The 24,272-nt window shown below is 39.0% G+C and overlaps 1 protein-coding gene across 2 annotated transcripts in view; it reads right to left on the reverse strand.

Annotated features, from left to right (window-relative positions):
• Positions 1–6,442: 6,442 nt before the first annotated feature.
• Positions 6,443–24,272, reverse strand: part of HTT (huntingtin) — an 88,210-nt gene continuing 70,380 nt past the window's right edge. For both annotated transcript variants that reach the window (XM_054202107.1, XM_054202106.1), the window contains 13 exons: positions 22,166–22,320; positions 21,648–21,787; positions 21,396–21,478; positions 20,130–20,260; positions 19,823–19,952; positions 18,889–19,044; positions 16,134–16,324; positions 15,438–15,552; positions 15,014–15,227; positions 14,765–14,870; positions 13,245–13,407; positions 12,414–12,574; positions 6,443–11,506 (listed from right to left, as the gene is read on the reverse strand). In XM_054202107.1, the coding sequence (XP_054058082.1) occupies positions 11,293–11,506; positions 12,414–12,574; positions 13,245–13,407; positions 14,765–14,870; positions 15,014–15,227; positions 15,438–15,552; positions 16,134–16,324; positions 18,889–19,044; positions 19,823–19,952; positions 20,130–20,260; positions 21,396–21,478; positions 21,648–21,787; positions 22,166–22,320 (1,959 nt within the window). In that variant the 3' untranslated portion in view covers positions 6,443–11,292. The remainder of the gene's footprint in view (positions 11,507–12,413; positions 12,575–13,244; positions 13,408–14,764; positions 14,871–15,013; positions 15,228–15,437; positions 15,553–16,133; positions 16,325–18,888; positions 19,045–19,822; positions 19,953–20,129; positions 20,261–21,395; positions 21,479–21,647; positions 21,788–22,165; positions 22,321–24,272) is intronic.

The following is a 24,272-nucleotide window of genomic DNA, read 5'->3' on the forward strand; positions in this document are numbered from 1 at the left end:
TTCAAACAAAGTCAAAATTTCTCCAGGGAAATGAGATTATTTCAATTTTGAAACAAAAGGGAACAAAGATTGGGAAGGGGCTTCCTAGATATCCAAACTTTCAGTCAAGCACAAAGGAGCCAGATGTTACCGTGTCAGAAAAAAACATCCAAGACTAGTGTCCTGTCCCGAACAAAGGCTGAGAGAGGTCATCTGGAGACGTGTACAAGAACAGAACAAGCATATATGAGAATTTCCCAAAGCATTCTCTCAGCCTTCAACTGTTCACAGCTCAGGGGCTTCCCAGGGCAGACGTGCTTCCTGTGCACTTAATAATCCTCAATACTGCACTCTGATCTTGTCTAGTCTCCTTTTGAAGCCATCGGAACCCTTAGCACTCAAGCATCCACAATTTTGGCAAGTTCTTCAGCTTAACTAGTTGCTAAGTGAAAAAACATCCTTTTGCTTGCTTTCAGCATGGTTCCCCTTAACTTCATATCATATTTTCTTCAGATTCCCAAACACTGTTTTAGATGCCCAGTAGCCGCCATCCTGTCTGAGCACGCAGGGACAGGCTGAGGAAAGCCAGTCCCCACCTGGAGTTGAACATGGTGAGGGACATGAAGGACAAGAAGGGCTTCCAGAAGCGTGTCAGCAGCAGAAGGCAGACAAGGGAAAACGTGGGGTCACTGCTCAGTGGGGTGAGGGACCTGGTGACAAAGGACATGGAAATGGCTGTGGTATTCTATGCCTTCACTGCCTTGGCCATCACTGGTAAAACTTGCTTCCAGGAGTCCTGGTCCCATCCATGGGAAGGTCTAGAGCAACGAAGCCTCACTCCCAATGGAAGAGGATTGAATTGGGGAGCATTTAAACAAAATGGACATACACAAGTCCACAGGATGTGATTTGATGCATTCATGGGTGCTGAGGGAACCAGCTGATGTCCCTGAGCAGCTGGGACGATCAGGGGAAGTTCCTGAGGGCTGGAAGAAAGCATCGCTTCTGTCTTCAAGGAAGAGGATATGAGGAACAACAGGCTTAGCCTCACATCTATCCCTGGGAAGGTGATGGAGCAAATAATTCTGGAAACCATTTCCAAACATATTAAGGGCAAGGAGGTGACTGGTAGTAATCACTGTGGATTTAGGAAAGGATAATCACACCTGACCAAACTGAGAGCTTTTTTTGATTAAATGACTAGGTCAGTGGATAAAGGGAGGGAAGCACAACTTCTTTATCTTGACTTTTGCAAGGCTTGAGACACTGTCCTCCATAACAGCCTCACAGACAAACTGATCAAGTATGGGCTAGGTAAGTGGACAGCAGTGAGGTGCACTGGAAACTGGCTAACTGTTGGGCTCCAAAGGCTGTGATCAGTGGCACGAAGTGGATCGCAGTTGCTCAGGGAATAACCCAGGAGTTAACACTGTGCCCAGTATTGCTCAACATCTTCAATAATGACCTGGATGATGGGGCAGAGCGCACCTCAGCAAGTTTGCAGAGGATACAAAACCGGAGAGGGTGGCTGAGGCACCAGATGGGTGGGTTGCCATCCAGCGGGACCTCAACAGGCTGGAGAAATGGGTCAGCAGGTACCTTTCTGAAGTTCAGCAAACGGAAGCAGAAGTTGTGCACCTGAGGAGGAATAATCCCGTGGCACTATGCTGTGGCCGACTGGCTGGAAAGCAGTTTTGCAGAAGACGACCAAGGGGAACTGGTGGACAAATGAAACCTGAGCCAGGAACCTGCTCAAATTTACCTGCATGCTGTGAGAGAAGAGCAAAGAGACAGCGCTGCATGGAAAAAGCAATTCTCAGGGTTGTATTCAGCCTCATACAACTGTATGTACACAGGGCTGAAATTGCATATGTTGAACTCTGGTACGTCACAACTGTGTAACTTAAAAATAATGTCTTTTCAGAGAAGTAACGTTCTGAAATGCAATCAAGAAACAAAATGATGCAGGAATGTCACCTGTGAAAATTCAAAGTATCAGGTTGTCACTAGACAAAAATGCAGCAATATGAGGAGGTGCAACTGTAGCTAGAAAAAGCAGAAAAAAATTTACTTTTTTGATTGTCACGAGAGAAAAAAAAAAAAAACCCCACTCGCTTTCCTCAGCCAGATGAAAGGCACCAGTATACAAAGAAGAAGGATAGTTTTGGCTGACTCTGGAGTAGTAATTTACAAGGAAAATGGTAGTTCAAAGAACAAATAAAGTATTCATTCTTTTTATAATCGAATATAAAGGAACACTCAAGTTAAAGACCAATTATAAGGGTAAACAACACTACTAAGAAGCAGTTTCAAGTTCTGCAACCTTCCTTCATCTTGCCATCACAGCTCACTAAAAATGCGTTTCCTTTCCTTGCTGCTCTGAAAACACCCATGGAGCCAGAGAAAACTAAATGCAAAAGCTGCAAGCAAACTGGAAAAATGCTCTCGAACCTTTAACAACAAGCAGGAAACATTTTCAGGCATAATGTGGTGAAGTGGACACAGCCTTCATCTGAAGCCTCAGATGAAAAGGAAGAAGATGATGCTTCCTGTCATTCCTTTGTCCCTGGGCTGTTCCTTGCAGCCACGTTATATGAAGCCATTTCCTGCCCTCTCTCCAGCTCGAAGGCTCTCAAGCCACTTTCTCAGAAGCTGTCAGCCTGGCCCTTGTCCTACAATGTCCTTGAAAGTGTCGTAGGTGCCTCTCTGTCCTTGCTCACCATAGCTCTTTGGTCTCAAGGGAGAATACATCATCTTCAAGGTCCACAAACTGCCTTGACCATACACACCCACATGAAGGCGGCACAAAGAAAGAGGTCATGATATGGAACAGACAGCAACGAACCATCCAATTGCTTGGGGTTGGGATTATTTTTTGATTTATTTTCTTTTTTAATAAACATTGATATTTTTCCCTGTCCATCAGCAGACAAAAATGTCCTTCACTCATACACAGCACACACCAGGCTGCTGCACAGAATCCTATCATTGCTTCCCACATCATGTCCTGGAGCTTTAGAGCGAAAAAGCAGAAAAAAGAAAAAAAAAGCATGTCAGACAAGCGTTATCATCACTACCTCTTTTTGGGTCCTGCTAAAATGTCAACTCTTGATCACTTCCTTTTGAATGAGTGCCCGTCTTTCATGACAGCCTTTGAAACTCTCTTTAAAATATGTCAATTAGGGGTAAATTCTTGTTTATGGCACTCATCTTCCACAGTTATTCTGTCTACATGAGATTTTATAGCCAGTAAAGCATGACTGAATATACATGACATAATAATCAAATTTGCTCTCCTGTTCTGAGATTTTTCTTCCATGTAATCAAGCTACAGAGAACAATGCAGTTTAATCATCATTAATTTGGGATTGGCATTTACGTTTCATCTAGAATTAATGCAGTCAAACTGAGAACAAAAGCAGCGCATACAAAGGAGACCCAGACCTCACTCAGAAGTTAATAATTAATAACCACTTTGATGATATTTAACCCATCAGCAAAAATGCAAAATAACTTTAAAGCACCATAAGTTTCACTGCAACAAACCAAGTTCCTCATACTTTCACCAGTACATATGGTCTAGCAATCTTTTCAAGTGCAACATGATAACTCAACATGACTTCTTACAACACTCCATCATCACCATGAGATTCGTCATTAATTTCAAAGGTATAATATGCAGTTTGGATTTTTATGGATCTAAGAAACACAGATTTGCTTAATCCAGTCATTTGAGACAACTCGACTAGAATCAGACCAAGTTTGCTGTATTTTCTGCATGCAGGGATACTCTCAAACCCCACAGTAGGCCATTGGTAGAATTGGAAGGTTAACCTGTCAGCATAAGATAAACCTTGGTTTTACCATTGATAATGTAAACTTGGTCCCAGATAATGTTTTCTGAAGTAGCAGGTTCCTTTCACTTTTACTGTTAGTGCTGCTTGCACGTTTCCCGGCTGCCAGATCATGTTTCTCACGTTTTCAAACATTATCAGATCACACTGCAATGGAAAGAGGTATTATCCACGAGTTCCCATTTAAGTAACTCTGCAATATATACATACGTTGCTTAAATGAACACAGGTAAAACCACAAAAGCAGTAAAGAAGCAAAAGTAGAGATAGAAGTGTCACTTGTGAAAGCATTTGATTTTGGTACCGATCAGGATAAACATCTGAACAATCTCCTTAAATTATTACATTAAGTATTAAAAAGTTGCAGAATTATTCAGTCCTCCTCTTAAGATTCACTTCTTCAGGGCCATTCAGGACTTAAGGATTCATTCATAACCTCCAGGTACTTTGATTCACTCAGTCTTACCCTCTGTTACTTAGTCACGTACCAATCTATTGATGACACACAACTTCTATTTTAAAGCATTAGCCAGGTGAAGTATTTACTCTAGGGGTCAGGGCAGAAAGAAGAAGGCGGGAGGAGAAGGAATGAGCTTAAGCCACATTGCCAAGAGATGTAAGGATCAGGTGCCTTGAAAGCCCTTAAAAATACCTCCCAGCTCTCCAATAGCCAGTGTTAGTTTAAAACACTATTAGTTTGAAGCAGTTGTGAAGGCAAAGAAAAATGAGTATGAACAATGTGTAATTAAAAGAATATCTGCCCAAACTTGCCCAAAAGTTGAAAGATGAATTATTTTCATAGACGTTAAATCAAATGCCAAAGATGGTATTTGAAATGTCAACATGAATAAGACATACCAAGAAAAGAAAAGTTAGGTTAGCAAGCTCTACACTTGCATTTCCATTGGCAGATACTTCAATCCTAAAGCCATTTAACAGCAAGACAGGGATCAAAACACACTTAGTGCTTCTTCCTCAAGGGGAGAGAGGGGTAGAAAAGACTTTAAGATTCTCATTTGGGGACGTTATTTCAAGCTTGGGGGGAACATTGACTTGAAGTTTTACAGCGCACATAATTCGAGATGAGCTAGATTAGCAAAAACATACTATTTCAATGGTCTTACTTAATCTGGTTCGCAACTTTGTAGGCATCTGAGGCATGGCCAAACCCAACCCTCAGGGATGCGTTTTGCTTGGAGTCCAAACGCTGCAGCCTGGCTGAAAGAACTCCAAAATGTAAATAATGAGGGTAAAACAATCACATTGCGCTCAATCAAAATCTCCTCATGACATTTGCAGTTTGAAGGATATGAAACCAGCACCTGGGGTGATGATTACTCTGCCATACTTGCTTGTATATGCCATGGGAAAGAACAGAAATAAAGTTAAGGCCGAATTATGGCTGCAATAGAAGAACGGGAGGTTTGGCTCAGAAGATATCGTTCTATATAACTGTATAAACTTTTTCGTGTTCCTACTTCCAAGTTTTTAACAAAGCTACAAGTTACAAATCTTTTCATCTCTTCAAACAGTTATGCAAAACTTATGGTATAATTACGGTATAATTCTACAAGCAATCAAAGCTTTTTGTCTTGCAACCAGGGTGGAGTCAAGCCAATTCCAAAATGATGTCTGCAATACTCTTACAGCTGCACTGACGAAAAAGAAGAAACAAAATCATACCTATATGGGACAGGAGAGGCAGTGGGGAAAGTAGAAAAGTTCTAGTAAGTTTAAAAAGTTCTAGTCTTCTAAGCACAATGCTTCATCTCCCTGTGCCTGGCAATTCATCTCTAGGGATAATCTTTCCAAAAATGAAGTGCGTATTCTTCTCTGAGTGAGAAAAAAACTGAAGACTTTGTTATTCAACCAGTCTTCAACTCTGAAGACAAACGAACTTACCACAACACAGTTCTGTTCCTTGGCTCCACAGTTAAACTAAAATAAAAGGTGACAAGAGTGGCTTATCATTCGCTACTAATGCTGACAAGGAAAAACAAGATGTAAAAAAAAATTATTTTGACTGAGAATAAAACCAGCACGTGCTTTCTACATTAAGCTACTTCTTTAAAGCTTCTTCCAGAATTTCAAGAGACCAGCCGAGCGCTGCAAAGTTAATCAAAACAAGATGTCTCTGAGCAGTTGAGTACTGCAAGAGATCCTCCAGTGTTCAGCAGCAGGACCACCCAGAAACTTCTTTTAAGATGCAAACCTAACAGCTGGGAAACCAACCTTAGGCAAGTTAAACCATTTCTTCTCCTGTGTAACATTATCCCTCCCCCCAGGACTGCTGCAGATAAATACACCCTCATTCACAAATACAGCTGTACACTTAAATTTTGCGTTTTCTGATCTCATCTAGAATCCCAGAGAAGTTTTGGCAAGCATGGCTATTAGATACAATTAAAAGCTTAACTGTGATACTTCTTTGTTAATTGCAAACCGCTCTGTAATTGTGAAGCGTACCTACACTTGCAGAGAGTTCAAGTATTCTTGCAAATTTTTAAAATACTCCATATTTCATAGTTGCTGAAAAGAAGAAATACTGGGGAAAAAAACTATAGTAAGAATGCACCGAGACCTTTTTTAAATAACCAGAGAAAAATCACTTACGGTAATAGTTATATTTTATTTTCTCATTAAGTTTCAATGTGCAGTATTTTCAGCATTTATTTATTTTTTTTTTTAAACTTAAACATACATCTAAAATTATATGCTTTCCTTTTCCTTTGAGTACAATTGCTTTTGGGGTTGGGGCTCCAGGCTTTTGCTCATCATCGCCCTCAAACTCTACAAGACACCACCACAGGGTGCGTTACCTTACCCTTCCTCAGGCTGATCCGACTTGATGGTATGCGTACACAGACTGATGGGAATGATCAGCTCACACAAAATGCACGTGACAAAAAGCAGCGCATGCTTCACAAACGCTCTGCAGCATTTATACCCAAGTTAACCTGAATACAGCTAAAACTTGACACACAATAGAAGCTCTCCTGGGTATGACCGTGGAATTCTCAAGATTTTTCAATGGATACTTTAAGGTAGCATGCACAAAGAGTTCACCTGAAATCTCAGTATTAGGTAAAATTAGCATATTGGACTTCCCCAAAATTTTGCTACATTGCTTACTCTAGTTCTTACAGCAGCTTGCTTTCACTTTAAAATAATTAAACTACCTAAAAACTACCAAAGTACTTTGCTCTCTTATAACTTTCATCAATTGTATCTTTACCACAAAATTTGTTTCAAAAGTAAGAGAGCAAAGCACCTATCATTGTCACATAGCTGATTTCTACCTTTAGTACAAAGTTTAGTTGGGATTGTACACGGAAAAAATTCTGCTTTATGCAATGACTGTACTTGAATCAGTTCCCCTTTTTCTCCCACCCCACCCCTTTCAACCACAGGTAAGATTCCTGAATGACCAAATTTAATTAAACTGTTTATTGCTATATTTATTGCTCATTATACCCTAAAATTTCTTTTATTTAGGAAGCATAAATGCTTAGCCATGACAGCTCCACAAAAACGTAAGACAAACCAGGTCTGCTGCTCTTGGAGAACTGTCTTTGCAGTGTTTTTGACACAACCTCCTTATCTGCTATATAAAGTTAACAGCCATTTAAAAAGGAGAATGGCGAGACAGAATGCTCTTAAGGCAAATCTACCAAATATCAACAAATTACTTTTAACCCAAAAGGTTCCACTTGTTCCCCACTTTGTTTGATCTAAATCTGTTCATTCATTACTCAGTGCTTTAGGAATGCTGCTGGTGGTTAAGAAACAAGCAATGTCTTGGTGCTGAGAAGGCACTCCTACCAAAGCAAAAGTAAAGCACGATCATTTACTAGATGCTTTAGGCAAGAAATGACATCCGAGTATACACTGTAGAAAAGATTTAAACTCACGTTCAATTTCAACTGGCAAAGAGCAGAAACAGTAAAGAAAATACTTCGAATCCCACAAATAAGAACTGCTTTACAATGGGCTGTAGCTTCCAACTCCTCACTCTTGCACTCAGTGCAAGGGAGGGGGCATGCTGAAATGAAATGCAATCAAACTTTATTTAATGGGCCAGTGGCTAGCTGGCCCAACAGCTATTTATAAAAAATTGGCTAGCATACACTGTTCTTAAAGGAGGGCCACATTATAGATTTAGTAAAGTAGTTTCTTTGACAACTGAATTGTAAATGAAGTTTTAAATATTAATCTGTCTTAAGTATGCTCCCAATCATGCCATACCTCTAGTCTTGTAAGGTTGTAAAGAAGCCAGTTCCACTGCAAAACACATTAAAGAACGCATTTGCTTTGGTTAGCCAGGACACCAAATGTAAGTCTTAAGCCCAAACGCATTTCTACCCTGTTCTCAATAAAAAACTGAACAGCCTGATCTTCAGAATTAGCTTTCTGTCTACAGCAAGCTAAAAATATTCTGTGAAATAAAACTTTGCCTGAAGTAAATCTCAAGGGAAAAGTGACTTTTTTTTCTGCTTTAAATCCAACATCGGTATTTCTTAGTGGCCACTGTTTTGCTGTTACTGTCCCCATCCCATACCTCTTGGCTCTTGTCACTAGAAGCAGGCAGGAGTGATCTTAAATACAATTTCACTCCAGAATTAGTGAGGGTGGGGAAAAAGAAGTGTCTAGGAAGTAGACAGAAAAGCGTGCTGCAGGTGAAATGTTAGATTTGAAGAACTACCGGTGTGTGCTTCCACACTAGGAAGACCCTTAAGTTACATTCCCTTTGGGTCACTGAGAATTTCTGAAGAGGAGGTGCCCTTCTTTAGACATGCAGGACACATGTTTCAAGAGGTATACTACGACAAATCTCCAAGAGAGGTTAAAACAGATGGAGTTGTTACTACCAGTCAATCTGTGTGAGGTTAGAACTGACTGCATCAGCTCTAAAGCTTGACTAGAAATGGGTAATGCAAGTATTTTCTTGAAGGCCAGCATTGGGCACTTGAGGGAAGGGGGTCTGTCACATCTGATGTTCTTCCTCCAGCCATGCTGACTGCATAAAATTCAATGTATTCCTTCACTGGTTGGAAAGATTCTATGGCAAGTCCCAAATGAGTCTGGAAAGTTTCAGAAAGGGGCTAGCTCCCGTTATCCCAAGGTAAAGTAACCAGCTATTCTGTGTTAATCATGAGGAGCTTAAAATGATGAAGAATTTAACAGTTTGTAACACAACATATACTGTTATACGGTGAGAATATGACTAACCTGATGCTTAAAAAATATACTAAAATCTGTTTTAAATTTTGGAAAATAGCTTACAAAAATATCTTCACCTAAACTATATATCATACAAAAACTGACTGGTGTGTGGGTTTACAGTACAAAACGATTATTGGTGGTTACAAAAGGGAAGAGTGATCTATACTACCCTTAATGAAAACACAGGGCATTATATCTCACCGCCTTGAATTAGTCTCTTATCAGAATTAAGATAATTTCCAATATAACTCAAAAACTTTCAAACAGTATCTATTTTATCAAGCTTTTTTTTCTGAACTCCTGTTCAGTTTCTTTTAAAAATCACCACAGTGCTGTGGCCCAAGAAAGAAGAGTAACCCAACTAAGGGCAGAAATAATTGCTCTAGATAGTAAGATCTGTAGAGAGCTAAATACAGCGACATCTACAGTTGTTTCTACTGCCCATACTATCAGTTTCCTCTCTCAGTTTCTAAAAGGAAGTGACACCAGTGGACAATTCCTTTGTAAATCAATTTATGGGCAGAAGCAACAATTTTTGGTCTAGATTGGAATTAGTTTAAATACATGGGTTTAATAAATACAAATATACACGTCTGTATACATTAAATGTTGTCACATGTGTATAATTTCAACATATACATTATATACAGAAATACATACAGTACATGCTCCTCCTGACAACACTGTCTCATTTTTCCAAGTGTCACCAAAAGGTGTGATAAGAAAATGAAGAGAGGTTAAGTATAGGACGTGACTGAGAACCAAGGTATCATTTCTCTAATTTATAATTAAAGAATTATAACAAATACAACTGAAGACAAATGCTGCGTTAGATTTCCCCATGTAATGCTTAGGAATCAATGGGGTTCCCTGGGTGATGAGTAAAAGCTAAATCTGGCCCTGTGTAGTGTCCTGAAATTCATGGATATTTGTACTGTGTTTGTGTCTAAAGCATTATGTATACAACAGGTAATAAAAGAGGTTGTGTAATCTAACACCTTAGCCAGTCCCAAAGTAGACCACAGCAGCCTTCTGATTCTTAACTGCTAGTATAAATTTGTTTACATGAGAGTGGCTTGAATCCAGATGACTCCATGGTCCCAGTTAGGAAAGGTCAAATGGTTATGGACTACTGGGGAGCTTGCACCATTTTGTCTCTTAAAATGCTGTGCAGCAAGTAAGAGCGGTTTCTTGAGTATACAAAAGGCTGATCCAGAGTAACTAGTCCTCTCTTTACTATTATGTCTCAAAATAAAGGAAGCCACAGTAAAGTGGATCACAAGAATGCCTCCTTAGTATAGTCTCTCAGGACAAAATAATCAACATATTCCAGTTTTAAAGCACTTTAAGAAAAAGTGAGATGCAAAACAAGATGTCATCTGTACATTAAGATGGATTTCCAAAAGGAACATGAATTCAAGCACAAGGAAAAAAAAAAAGAGGATGATAAAGATGTGGAGACATTCAGTAGCGTAGCTTCTGTTCATCTCAAATTACAGCACAGCTCATGCACCACACATCTTACAATTTTACATACTGTACATGATATAGAAATATTTAAGTTAAAATTTCTTTTACTGATATACTGTACTCAAATTTTAAATCCTGAGAAGAAAAAACGAAAAATGTGTGGTTACGTATGTGCACTATATCTCCGATATCACAACACGTACACCACAGGATATCAGAAAGTCCAGAGAGGAATCACATGCTGGAAGTGTAGATCATGAAAGCGATTTTATCTTTTCCCTGTTTGGGAGAGACATTAGGAAACAATTTCTATTCTGTACTACACAACAGTATATACAGGTACATAAAACTATGAAGTTTTCTAGTGACTGCAGCTTGCAATAACAGTCTTTCTGTCAGTTTCTTACCAGCTGCACCACAGTGGCTTCAGCTGAACATCAGGATGAAGAGTAGTTACCTTGCATGTAGTACTCGCTCATAATTTACAGTCAGTAAACGTGTCTCAGGTTTGTCCCAGACACCACTTGAAAAACGCTGACATATTTCTTTCTCCTCATAGGTGCCTGGTGTAAACAACAAGAACTACACAAGACTTTTCAGGTGATTTCCAGTGCTGCAGAGCACTTGTCCATGCATTCTGGAAGTAAAACTGTCAGGTCTATATTTATCACAAATGCAACCCCAGACACTTTCTTGATCTTGCATTCCCTGTAATTCATACCAGATTCCAACACTAGTCATGCAGTCCCGTTACAGATCAGGACATTCAACATGCTGCGACCTTGTGGACGTTTTGCAAACAAGTTAGTAGGCGATGATATGGGGTTCCTGGAGATGCCACCACCTCAAACACCGACTGAAAGGCCCTCCGATCTAATTCTTCATCTATCTGATGTCGGTAGAAGTCTATGGCCACCAAACAGAAGATGTTAACATCCACTTGCTCAGATTTGCCCATTCTGCTGATAATATGTGGAAGACTGAAATGTAAGTTAAGGTCATAATATGACAGAAGTCGATCATCTTTCCATACAGCACTATAAACACTGTTCTTCAATAAAATGGTGTATTTTTCAGTTCACCAACAACGTTAAAGTGCAAAATCCTGTCATGAATTAATTAAACTGCTACTACAGAAATCCTATTTCTTCATTAACGTCATGCAACTGCTTATCCCCAGAAATTCGTTTTAACCTAGCAACAGTTTTCTTTATCCACTGGAGCACATGGTGCAATCAGCAATGCTGAAAAGCTAAAGGGCATTGCTGAGATTAAGAGGGTCATTAGGAAGTTTCAAACATGACACCTGGTCACTTTCTTGCCAGGCCATGAAACGCAACAGTTATTTTTCTTTTTGTTTGTTTTGTTTTTAAATAAACCCAGCACTGATACCACCTATGTGTTTTGGCTGTTCCAACTTATTTGGCTGATGTCATTCCATTTGCCAAAGCTCGCTATTACTGCGGTGCACCTCCAGGGGGAAACTTGCAAAATACAGTACAAGTAGAAGATAATTTTATTTAAGCTAAGTTTGCAGAAGGAAGATAGAACAAAGCTTTTAAAGGTCACTGCAAAGCCATCTGGTGAAGCTTTTAAGAAGTCCTTCAAAGTAAGGACTTTCCTAATCATCCTCCACAGTCACAAGGAACAGATCTTAAAACAGTAGTTTTAGGTAACTTCATTCTCATAATCTCCTAAGAAGTTCTCTTTTTTCATCTCAAACCTGAGGCACCAATAGCACAAAGTGATATACACCACTACTAACTGCAGTAAATCTGCCTTTTTTTGAGTGCTAACCTTGTACTCTTACCCTTCAAGGCTATCAACATGCTTTACAGATCACTATATTTACCCAGAAATAGCACACATTCAGCCTTTTTAGGATACATTGCTGAAATCCATTGACTGGTCGAAGCACTGACAAAAAAACAGGAAAGACTCCACATCGCCATTGCAACAGGTGTTCTTTGTGTGAAATTAGAGAGAGACAGCATCACCCAGTCACGGACCATTGAGGACTGTCCAGTGCTATGTAGTGTCTGAAATACCTGCAAAAATATTTTACACAGGAATAAAGACATGGTAGATGGACATGGGAAAGAGTTTAGGTTCTCTTTTAAAGGTTCTCTCCAGCTACAAAGCTCTGAGGTTCATAAACTGGATTCCTGGAGACAACTCTGAGTCCAATGAATTAATGGACACAATGCTTAGACAAAGAGATTCTTCAAGAGTCAGCCAGGATCCAACTGGACTCATGGTATCTGTGCCAAACCGAAGTAAGCACACAGAAATGCAAGACTCGCCTGGTGTCTCTATTTTTATAGATCAAATGTGGCCCGCACATGCACTCTCAAGTGATGCATGAGTCCAGTAAGTAGGTGCTGAAAAGCAAAACACCCAGAAGCCCAACTGAGTCCACAGGAGCTTGACTGTAAAGTTCACAAGGCTAGATGACCTGGGCTGGCTCCTTGAGATCTAAAGAGTCTGAGCACCAGCATCCCAACTGTTCATTTTCCCATTATCAGTGATTGATACGTGTCTTCCGGTCCTCCATATTACCCGGAAGACAAAGCTCACAGCAGTACAGCTCAATCACTGCAAACGGTTTATTAGATCTAACAGAACTGATATTTGCCCCTCTGACTGAGCTGTCAGTTATTTAAGAAGTCTTCTGAAACATTTAAGGGAGAAAAAAAAAAATATATATATATACACTACCTTATAAACTACTGTTGCCATGAATTGCGGGTAAGGTTGCTGATTGGATAAAAATTCTCCAATAACTTTATTCATTACGTCTTGTGGGGGGAAAAAATCATCAAGGAACTGTGGAAGAATCCGAGCCACTACTCTAGCTTCAAAAGGAAAGCCCTTCCTGATCCTGAAAGTAATAAAAAAGAACATATTTTATGATTGAATTCCTGTAATCTCATTCCTTTCCAATTTAATTGGCAATAAAAAGAACATTTTACTTTCATCTGTAGATAGGCAAAAATGTCTTCAACACTCAGGAATACAAGTCTTCATGTAATTTTACTCTAACAATCTACCCAAAGAGATCTATCAAAGATATTAGTTGTTGTTAAACAGGTGTTGACAGGTGTTGTGTCCTCTCCCCCTCCCCTTTTTTTTTTTTAATACTCAGCATTTTTTGAAGCTCTGGAATTGTGTCAGAGACAAGATTTAATACTAGGAATGCTGAAAATATAAACAAGAACAAAAAAGGACAGGGAGTTCACTACTCCTAGTTATCAGAGAAAAGACCATTTATAAGTAGAACGCTTATTTCCATTCATAACATCTTTGCATATTTTTTTATTCAAGACCAGGATGACCAATATATCGAACAGGAAAAGCAAGTCATGCTGCACTGTAAAGAGCGGAAAAGCTACTCCAACTTATAGACAATATAACACTGATTGGAAAATCTTGCTAATGAAAGCTGCATCTCTTGATGCGTCAAGATCAATCAATGTCATTATTCCCTGCAAAAGTTATTTTCTGCTTGTGGTATTCCTGTTCATTTTGCTAACTCTTAGGAGTGATATTTTCAAAAGCACTCAAGCACCGCTCTAGTTCTGTTTTCACTGAGTGCAGAAGTGAAACCCTCATCCAGTTTTATGGAAAAACCACTGAACACTTTAAAAAAATGTAAACCATTATCCCACAAACTACTATGCAAAATCTAACATCCTATGCTCACTTAAGACAGCTTGAGATTGTCAGATCAAAACAGGGGTTTTGAAATATTTCCATTAAATGAGTTCCATGTGAATACAGAAGTTTTACTGTGCCCTTCCACTGCAATTACTTAACAGCCTTGGAAAGAGCAACACTTGGGGGGGGAAAGGGAAAAAGGTTTTAAACTCTTAGGGTGGTTTGAAAGATTATTTCCTGTAAACTGGATTTATACCCTTGATTATGCAGAAGACATCCTGAAAAGCACTTAAGAGTTTGACCTGAAGGGAGCTGGAAATACATTTATAATGTCTTATGGTTTGTGCACCACAGTATCAGTTAGGACATGTCTGTTTTCCATTTACATTCCTGTACGTTTGTGCTGCCTTCAGCAATTCCATCAGTGTTACTGTGTATACTAGAAGTATCAATTTTAAGCAGTGGCAAGCAGAGAAACATCATTAATTAAATATTAGAACTGTCAGAGAGAAGTAACCACACAGTGCCAAACAGAACTGTTTCCCTCCCAGTGCCCCATCACATGTGTTTTATCTTCTTACCTATCAAAAAGGACAGATACTCGTTCCATAGCTACGATCACAGATTCACTGTCGGGAGCAGCAGGATTTGCATCTGTGGTACGACTGGGGCTGATTTTTTCCTTTCCTAAACCAAAATAATTTATTACAAGTTTACTGTGAATGCTAAAATAAGACCTTTTTATCCTTGGTAACAAAAGTATATGAAGGAATTAGCACTGTTAGTAAGCTAGTCTCTCAGTACAGTAAATACATAAAAAAAGTAACTACCTGTGTACATGCAAGTGAGCATTAATCCAAGCGCTGCCATTGCTCTGTGGGGGCTCTGCACATTCACTCTGTCAACACTCAGTTTAACTAGCGATTCACTATCCAGCCTCGAAAGTTGCTCTGAAAGAAGGAGTCGTTCTAATCCTCTCAGGACACAATGATAAATAATGGATGGCGTTGATTCATCACTTCCAGACACCATGACTCCACACATCTGAAATAATGAAAAAACTACCTGGTTTTGAGGTGCATTTAGGCCATCTTCCAGCACCATTCCACCGCACCTAGTATGGAACTGCATCAGGTATTAAGAAAACCTAATGATAGCATACCTACATTCCAATAACCAATTTAAGTGTTAAAGATAGCTATGTGGTGATCCCAGGCTACATGACCACCTGTGACTGGAGGTACCACAACATACCTGTATAATTCCTGCAGAGAATTCAGGCCCTACATCAAGTGGGTAATTCTCAATCAAATAGAAAGCGGTTGCACACATTACCAAGATGTGCTGTTGGTTATGGATATTCACACAACTGTAAATAAGCAAAAACACTAGTGGTCACTTACATCAAAGTTGTATAGGTTACAAATAGAGACAATATAAACAACCCCTAGAAAACCTAAGTAGTTTTTTCACATTAAATTTATGCAATTTTTAAAATCACACAAAGTATCACCAAAATGTCACGAAAGCACTGGTTATCATGGAAATACAGTGCAACACAAGAAATTTTTCAGCAATATAATTACAAGCTATCATTCCCTGACTTGTTTAGGAGAAATAAGATTCGTTACTGATCCTGCAACTCCTGTTCAAAGAATATGCCTTTTGACAGAAAAAAATGAGGTTCGGGGAACACAATTTACCAAAGAGACAAAAGTCTGAGCTATTAAACAGTTTTCTCACCCTCAAATATCCTTTCGCTTCTGTAAACCAAACCTAAAATTGGCTGATAACCTCCATTTATAAGATTTCAATGAAAATGTCCGAACCTGCTTGATACAGCAGGCTGCTCTAAAGTGTACTGACAACAGCAAATCATAAAGAGCCCTTTTGATCACACACAAGCATGCAACAGTTTGGGTGGGGAGCAGGAGAGGGAAAGACTCTTACTGTGCCACTCCTCTCAAATTGGAGAGCAGATACTCGCTGATAACTGGAATGAGTTGCTTCGCTGTGTCATCAAGCAAGTCACACTCAAGGATGTAAAGAATTCCATGCAGAGCTCCAATCCGACTTGGCATATGGGTGCTTCTTAGGGTTGATTCCAGCAGTCGACTTACTGGTTCAGCCACAGCTTTATCCTAACACATCCAACAAAATATTCATTAGAACAGAACACTGGTTCAATACTGGTGACTCCTGTCGTTTGGAAATACTTGGAACAAATTCAAGAGCAGAAAATATGGCATGAACCAGAGCCTGGCTTAAAACTGCTTTGAATCAATGTCACAAGATTAACAAAATCAGATAAGAGATGATTTGCAAATTAATGAGTAAACGGATGGTACTTTGTTTTACCTGTAAAAAAAATAACTCATGATTTAAAGCCAAAAAGACCCAAGATAAGCTGATAAGTTCAATAAGTAATATGTGCTGTTAAGAATCCTCTACATACAGACTTGGATGGTTGGGATTTTCTGGCCTTCCAGCTATCCATAAAGATGCTTCTTTCTGAAACTGACCGGTAGATGCCTATATTCTGCATCCAAAAGAACACTCTGCCATTCACTCAACTAATAGTACAGCATTCCATTTATTTGTTCGCTGAAATCCCTGGCACTCAGACCTACACATCTTTCTCTCCACCACTGCCATGATCTGGACAAGGGGATCGAGAGCACCCTCAGTAAGTTTGCAGACAACACCAAGATGGTCGGGAGTGTTGATCTGCATGAGGGTAGGAAAGCTCTACAGAGGGATCCAGACAGGTTGGACTGATGGGCTGAGGCCAATGGTATGAGGTGCAACAAGGCCAAGTGCCACGTCCTGCACTTGAGTCACAACAACCCCATGCAGTGCCACAGGCTTAGGGAAGAGTGGCTGGAGAGCTGCCCAGTGGAAAATGACCTGTGGGTGTTGGTTGACAGCTGGCTGAATATGAGCCAGCAGTGTGCTCAAGTGGCCAAGACGGCCAATAACATCCTGGTTTGTATCAGAAATAGCGTGGCCAGCAGGACTAGGGAAGTAATCATTCCCCCTGTACTCGGCACTGGTGAGGCCCCACCTCAAGTACTGTGTCCAGTTTTGGTCCTGTCATGACAGCAAAGACATTGAAGTGCTGGAGAGCATCCAGAGAAGGGCAACAAAGCTGGTGAGAGATCTAGAGCACAAGCCTTATGAGGAGCAGCTGAGGGAATTGGGGTTATTTAGCCTGGAGAAAAGGAGGCTGAAGGGAGACCTTATCGCTCTCTACAACTACCTGAAAGGAGGCTGAAGAGAGGTGGGGGTCAGTCTCTTCTCCCAGGTAACAAGTGATAGGACAAGAGGAAACAGCCTCAAGTTGCACCAAGGGAGGTTTAGATTGGATATTAGGAAAAGTTCCTTCACCAAAAGGCTCATCAAGCATTGAAACAGGCTCCCCAGGGAAGTGGTTGAGTCACTGTCCCAGGAGGTATTTAAAAGATGGGTAGATGTGGTGCTTAGGGACACGGTTTGGTGGTGGATTTGCCAGTGTTAGGTTAACGGTTGGACCTGATGATCTTAAGGGTCTTTTCCAACCTAAATGATTCTACAATTCTATGTTTAGTCTTCAAACATCAAGCTGGTATCAGATACTTCACTCCCTGTTATTGAAGTACAAAAATGTACTGGAATATGCAAAATCTATTCTAAACCGTTAGATTTGAGAAGTCTTTTTTTCTTACAATCTATTTTAAGTATTTAAGTAGAAATTATTTGGTTTACCTTGTCCCTGTTTACATGAAATATCTAAGGTACAGGCCAATTTTACAATGTGTCCTTTCTACTTGCTCATTTTAAGCAGATTTTCTACATAACTGAGCACAGGACAATAAACAACTCTTGATGTAATCAACCTTTTTTTCCCCTACCACTAACCTGTTATATTCAGCCATTTGCTTGTGAGGTGTTAGTTCACTGAGTGGGAAATTACGGTCTAGTCAGAACAACGTGATCTCTAAAACCGCTTCTGGATGCTTGGCATCACTTTCACAAGCCTTCCCTTGCACAGTTGCTACCACAATACCACATTAGCTCCACCCCAAAAGTACTTCAAAATTTTTTCTTATCACTATTACCCATATAGTTTTATATAAGTCTTAGAGAAAGCTTCTAGAAATGCTAACTTTTTTGAAAAGAATTTGGAAATCTTTTTCCTAAATAATCTCAGTCTGAAACGTCCATTGGAAAATACTACTGCTCTCTGGTGTTTAAGATTTAAAGACAGCAACACATTTGATTAAATAACTTGCATTAATAATGTTCTTTCCTTAAGTACAGAACAATGCAGTGCAAAAAAGTGAAGAGTGAGGGAAAGAAAACCTGACTATCATGCTATGTATGTATCCATCACAAGCACTGTTCCACAGTCCTCATTTCTGGCCTGAAAGGTAACAAATGAGTCCAGGGCAAAGGTAACACTCAACTGAGTAAAACAACCCAAAAAGCCCATTAAATTAAACTCAAACGTCAAAAAAACCCGCCCAAACAAAACACCGTTTATGTTTGAATATGGGGCAACTGGAGATGATGTTTGCAACCTCCGAAAGCTCAGAATTCATACGCTATTACTTCTTGTAGCCACGTAGATCTGGTAAGGGACTTTCTTAGAGACAAACCACTCTTACAAAGTACATCAGACTTTGCAGCAGAAGCTAAGGATGAGTTAACCATGAGAATTTCTTACCATTCCAAGAACAGCAGCAGCTTTACAAGTGGCTGGTATCAAATACTGTATAAGAATCTCATCTTCTGATGGATGCACCTTTCGCAATTCTGTCAATGTTGTATACATCATCTCAAACTGATTCCTTTCTGTAAACAAGTCTGACACCGCCAGAAGCTATACACAAATTAAAATTGAATATAAAAAAGCCCATTAGCAGACAGCCAAAAATTGACTCTCCATTCTGTTACAATCGTCAGCAAAAGATTTCTCGATCGATCTATTAAATGTGTAAACATTAACTCAAGTGTCTGCAATAACTATTGTTAACTTGTCCAGAATTAATTCCACCATCCACCTCAGATAACAATCACCTCCAAATGGTCCTTTTTTCCAAAAGGTTTAAAAAACCAAATCCACTATAGGAAACTAATTCTGGAAAACTAACAAATGTTGCCATTCGCAATGTACTAACACACCCCACAACACAATACATATTCTCTTGCAAGGATAGTTTCATTTTAAGTCTTTTATGGTAGTGAATAATGGCTATCAAGACACATTCCACACCTGTGTTCCTTATGTTTGGTTCTACACTTCAACAGCCAATTTAATTCTCTAACACATTGTTGTTCCATCTTCATTTTCTTACAAAGAGGTAGAATAAGCGAAATCCTGAAATTTACTTGCAGCAAGCAGTCAAGTAAAATACTGACTATCATTAAGTGACAATAATGTTTTTTATGTAGCAGCAGAATACGCAATACAGATGCTTATATAGTTTAAAATAGCATAATGCATAGTTCCTAAAGTTATATTTCTGCACTGCCCATATAATAGCACTGCACAGAAAAGTGTTTCCCATGTATTAAAAGACGCTTTACAAATGCTGCTTAGCTCTGAACATTTGATAACAAATACTCAATTATGACTCTGAATAATAGTTTAGACTTACTGATCGCACCACTTCGCTAATCAAAATGACTGGCGTTCTCTTGTTAGGGTTTGATGGCAATATCCACTGACTATACAGTTCAAGCAAGAACTGAGAACAAGAATGTATATCTACACCAGCACGGTGTTTCCTGCAAGGCACAATAAGCAAGTGTTAAAATGGCTATTCTTCAGCCCTCCTAAAACACTTGATTTGAAGTGATACAGTTATTTACCAGCATCCAATTTATAAGGCCATCTTACTGAACTCAGCACGAAGAGATAAAAGCTTATTGGTAAGTCAAAGGAGACAAGAAAAAATAAGACACCTGGTGTTAATAGGAGAGGTTGGTGGTGAGGAAGGAGCAGGTATGTCATTCTCATCTTCTTCATCCTCACCCCACTCTTCTTCTCTCAATGGAGTGATATTATTTCCTAACCATATGGAGTGTATAGAGACCTTGCAACACGAAAAATAAATAAAAAAAGAAAAACAAATAGAAAGGAAGCACAACATTTAACACCCTCATAGTCAGATTAGAAAATCTTAGAAGTCCAATACATTTTTCACTTAAGTGACAGACAACGAATACACAGCCTCAAATAACATTTAAATGAACTGCACATCACTTAATTTTTCATTTTTTTAACCCTTTTCAACATTTTAGTTTAACTCACTTTAAACTGTGTGGCACAGCAAAACGAGCAGCACCATGTGCTTAGTACAGCAATACAAGTGATGAAAGTAGCATCTGGCTATAACCTCTAAGCACACACTAACAATGTGTGTGCACCATCCCAAAGTCAACATACCAGATTTAAAATCTACAGAAAAGTATAAATATTTACAGTTCCTATCAAGGAAGAAAATAATTCAGAAAGAACTCCAATAACTGCAGTTCAATACAAAACACATTCCTAACTTTTCTCAAACCTTAACTCAGCATATCTGATTGCAATATAACCTTTCTTCTGAAATCAGACAAGACCAAGATTTCAAGACGTTTGACTCAGGCTAGATAAACAGTTATCTCCATATATAGATACATATACATATCTACAGTTTATACACACTATTGAAATAGTGAAACAAATATTAAATTTAAAATTTATATGTAACTATGTAAAGACTAATTTTTCAAGGAGATAAATAACTGGGTAAGTACGTACTGTATGTACTGCCAATTTTCCAACTAACATCACCCAGTGAAATTTATGTCCCTACACCGGGTGTTTTTAAAACAACATTGCTTATTTTATGTCCAGTTATTTTTAATTTTCTAAAGACTACTGCAAGCATGCAATAGAAAATTAAAATCCAATAGTTAAAGTGGAAGCTGACACTACAAGTGCTCTTTAACACACAAGGCTGAAAAGTACAACTCAATACCTGGCTCATGGGTAGACCTCACACACACAAGCAAAAATTCCATGAGAGGTGGGATGGCTGGGTGAGAGGAATCACCCAGTTATGATCTACCCTGCAGCTCTCAGAGCTTTTAGTTTACATTTGATGTTAAGCAATGCCTCTTAACTAAATTTTCACAAACTGGAATAAAATAAAAGTGAAGTTCAAAGTTAAGGTTTTAACAAACCTGTCCCAGTTTATAATCCATATCTCCTATTTCTCGTTCAGTATTGATCTGCAGTAAGAGTTTTTCATGGCTGATAAGAGCACCTATAACAAAACAGAAGACAAGTTTTTAAAACGTGCATAACAAAGTAGACGTGAAAGCGGCTTCATTTCCTGCAAACTGTATTTCAAATAGATTCTCAAAAGTATCTTTTCTACTTTTAACATGTAAAAGAAATTCACTCTCCCCTTCTCCCCACACACAGGCACTTACCTGTAGTAGCTGGAGAAAGTGACGGAACAGGGTCCCAAGCTTGGTATAAGTGATGAGTAGCAATATTATCTCTCTTAGATACCATTGCTTGGATCTCCTGTTCAACAATTCCCCTGACAACACTTAGCTTCCTCCCAAACCTGAAAGCCCAACAGAAACCAATTTAAGCAGATTTTTTCTTTAACATTTTTGTGCAGCTCTGACTAGCTCACTCTACAGTGTTATGCGCTTATGCTTATTATTAGGGATGCTAAAACTGAGAAGTATTGAGAAATACATTCTGCACACTGTTTACTAGATTTTAGTAAGATATGGCCTTTTTCAGATATTGTCTTTAACTCAGCAGGTTCGTTATGCTAAGTCTGTGTAACTTCTATGTAAACAGATCCATCTGTATACACTCTTGCTTAGAAAATACAGTCTATGCATATTTTTGCTACAGCTAGATTGAGCAATTTTTATTATGTATTAATCACAAGTGTAACTTTTATGCATTTTAGAGCAAGTAAAAAAAGTACCTTGTGTCCAGAGCTTTTAAAGCTTTGTTGCGGGGCTGCTGTTCCAAACAGCTAACTGCTGGATTGCCTGCAACAGGTATCGTCATTGCACTCAGCACCAAGGAAGTTATGGCTTGTACTGCAAGAACATTAATTTGGGTCCTCTCTGTATCTTCCTGTAAAATGAACTTACTGTAATTTGAGTTGTAAAAAAAAGAATCCTGAAAGCCCTGAATATCAGTTTGCCACCTTCCACTAAATTATCATTAATAAGTCTGATATCTAGAATTTTTTCCATCCAGAAATTTAGCTGACATAAGCAACGCACAGAAAGCACTGTGACCATAGCTGCAACACATCCTTCCATCCCATCAGCCATTCTGCGTGCATCCTCTCTTATCCCAACAGCATAAAAACCTCAAGATGTCCATTTCAGAGTTTTCAAAGTGTTTAGTTTGTTTGTATCTACCCATTAGTTACTTATTGAAACAAATAATCAAATAAGACCAAATCTGAGTTGGAAACTCTTCAGAGAAGGATCCACATTAACTGTTTTTATTACTGCCCATTTTGGAACAAAACTCAACCTCATCATGAATTTTCAGCAGCATTTTTCTGTGAATCATTATCCAGATAGAATCATAGAATTGCATAGGTTGGAAGGGACCTTTCAGATCATCTAGTCCAACTATCAACCTAACTGACAAAAACCATCACTAATCTAAACTGTATCTCTAAGCACTACGTCTACCCATCCTTTAAATACCTCCAGGGATGGTGCCTCAAGCACTTCCCTGGGCAGCCTGTTCCAATGCTTAATAACCCTTTCAGTGTAAAAATTTTTCCTAATATCCAGTCTAAACCTCTCCTGGTGCAACTTGAGGGGATGCATCCAATGTTTTTTCTAAACCAAGATGCTACACATTCAGTATTTAGCACCACTGTAAAAGTGTGAGAAAACTGTTAACACAACTTTCTTAAAATATTTGGCTAGGTTCAATCTATTACCCATACTTGAGGCACTGATGTTTTTCCCCATTAGAAGTATTTGGAACCACACACATTGCATCCAGTACTTTGCCATGATAATTCATCACCACTGTAGGTCTGTTTCTTTCCCTTTAAAAAAAAAAATCTCTTAAAATAAGCTTCTGGCACTGTGGGTTGTAACTCATCCTCCCTCTGTTGCTGGTAGAAGGAACCTTTGCAGTGCATTTAGTTTTTTTGCTCGTAACTGTTTATCATCAGTACTTTAACTAATTTTTTTTTTTTTCCTTACAAACTGAAGTTAGAACAGCAGCACAAAAACTTTCAGATTCTGAAGTGGCAGGATGCCTCTCAGTTTTTGCTTTCGTTGTATAGATTCTGATTCCTTCTTGAAAGTATCAGGCCACAAAAGAGCCTGAACTTCTTAAAAAATGTAACATGGTAACAAATTTTCAACTTTTTTTTAAAAAGAATCTTGTATTTTATTTTAGAAAATATTAACATACTTAAATTTATAATAGTGCTTAAGATGTTTGCAATTTTGAACATACTAGTTTTCACTGGAAAGTAAAGGAGCAGTATTACTCCTGTTCTGCAAATAAACGCTCTCTACCTGACAATTAAGGAACTACCAAAGGGTAAGTTGCTTTAAGTCTGATCCAACACAGCCATTATGTAGAAAACGGTAACTCAAAAATCCTGCAGGCTGCACAATAAGTCTCCAGGTCAGTCTAGCTAACAGAAGACGCTAACCCAGGGAAGAGTGATGACTCCTTTTTGGAGTCTGGCACCTAGGAAGCAAGGGAAACAAACCCTTCTATCTGCTACCCTGGATCCACTATTCGTAGGCATCTACCCTCTGAATTCTTCAAAATGTTTTAGGCTCTGCCCTTACCATCAGGACCATTTGCAATTTGGGAGTGAAATATGAACCTCGGAGTCTAGGAAGAAAAGCCTGACAGGTCAAATAGCTAGAATATAGTAAACTCAGTTTGCTAGTAGGTTAAGACATCTAAAGCCGGAGAGTCTCTTTCATGATAGCAAAGTTCACGTCTGTGCTTTTGGTATAGATAAATTTCTTGGGCTCTGATCCCCAAATGCCTTCCACTGAATTCTGAATACCTGCCTGAGGCATCCAAAT

This window comes from Rissa tridactyla, chromosome 5 (genome assembly GCF_028500815.1).
Source record: "Rissa tridactyla isolate bRisTri1 chromosome 5, bRisTri1.patW.cur.20221130, whole genome shotgun sequence".
In the NCBI taxonomy this organism is placed as follows: domain Eukaryota; kingdom Metazoa; phylum Chordata; class Aves; order Charadriiformes; family Laridae; genus Rissa; species Rissa tridactyla.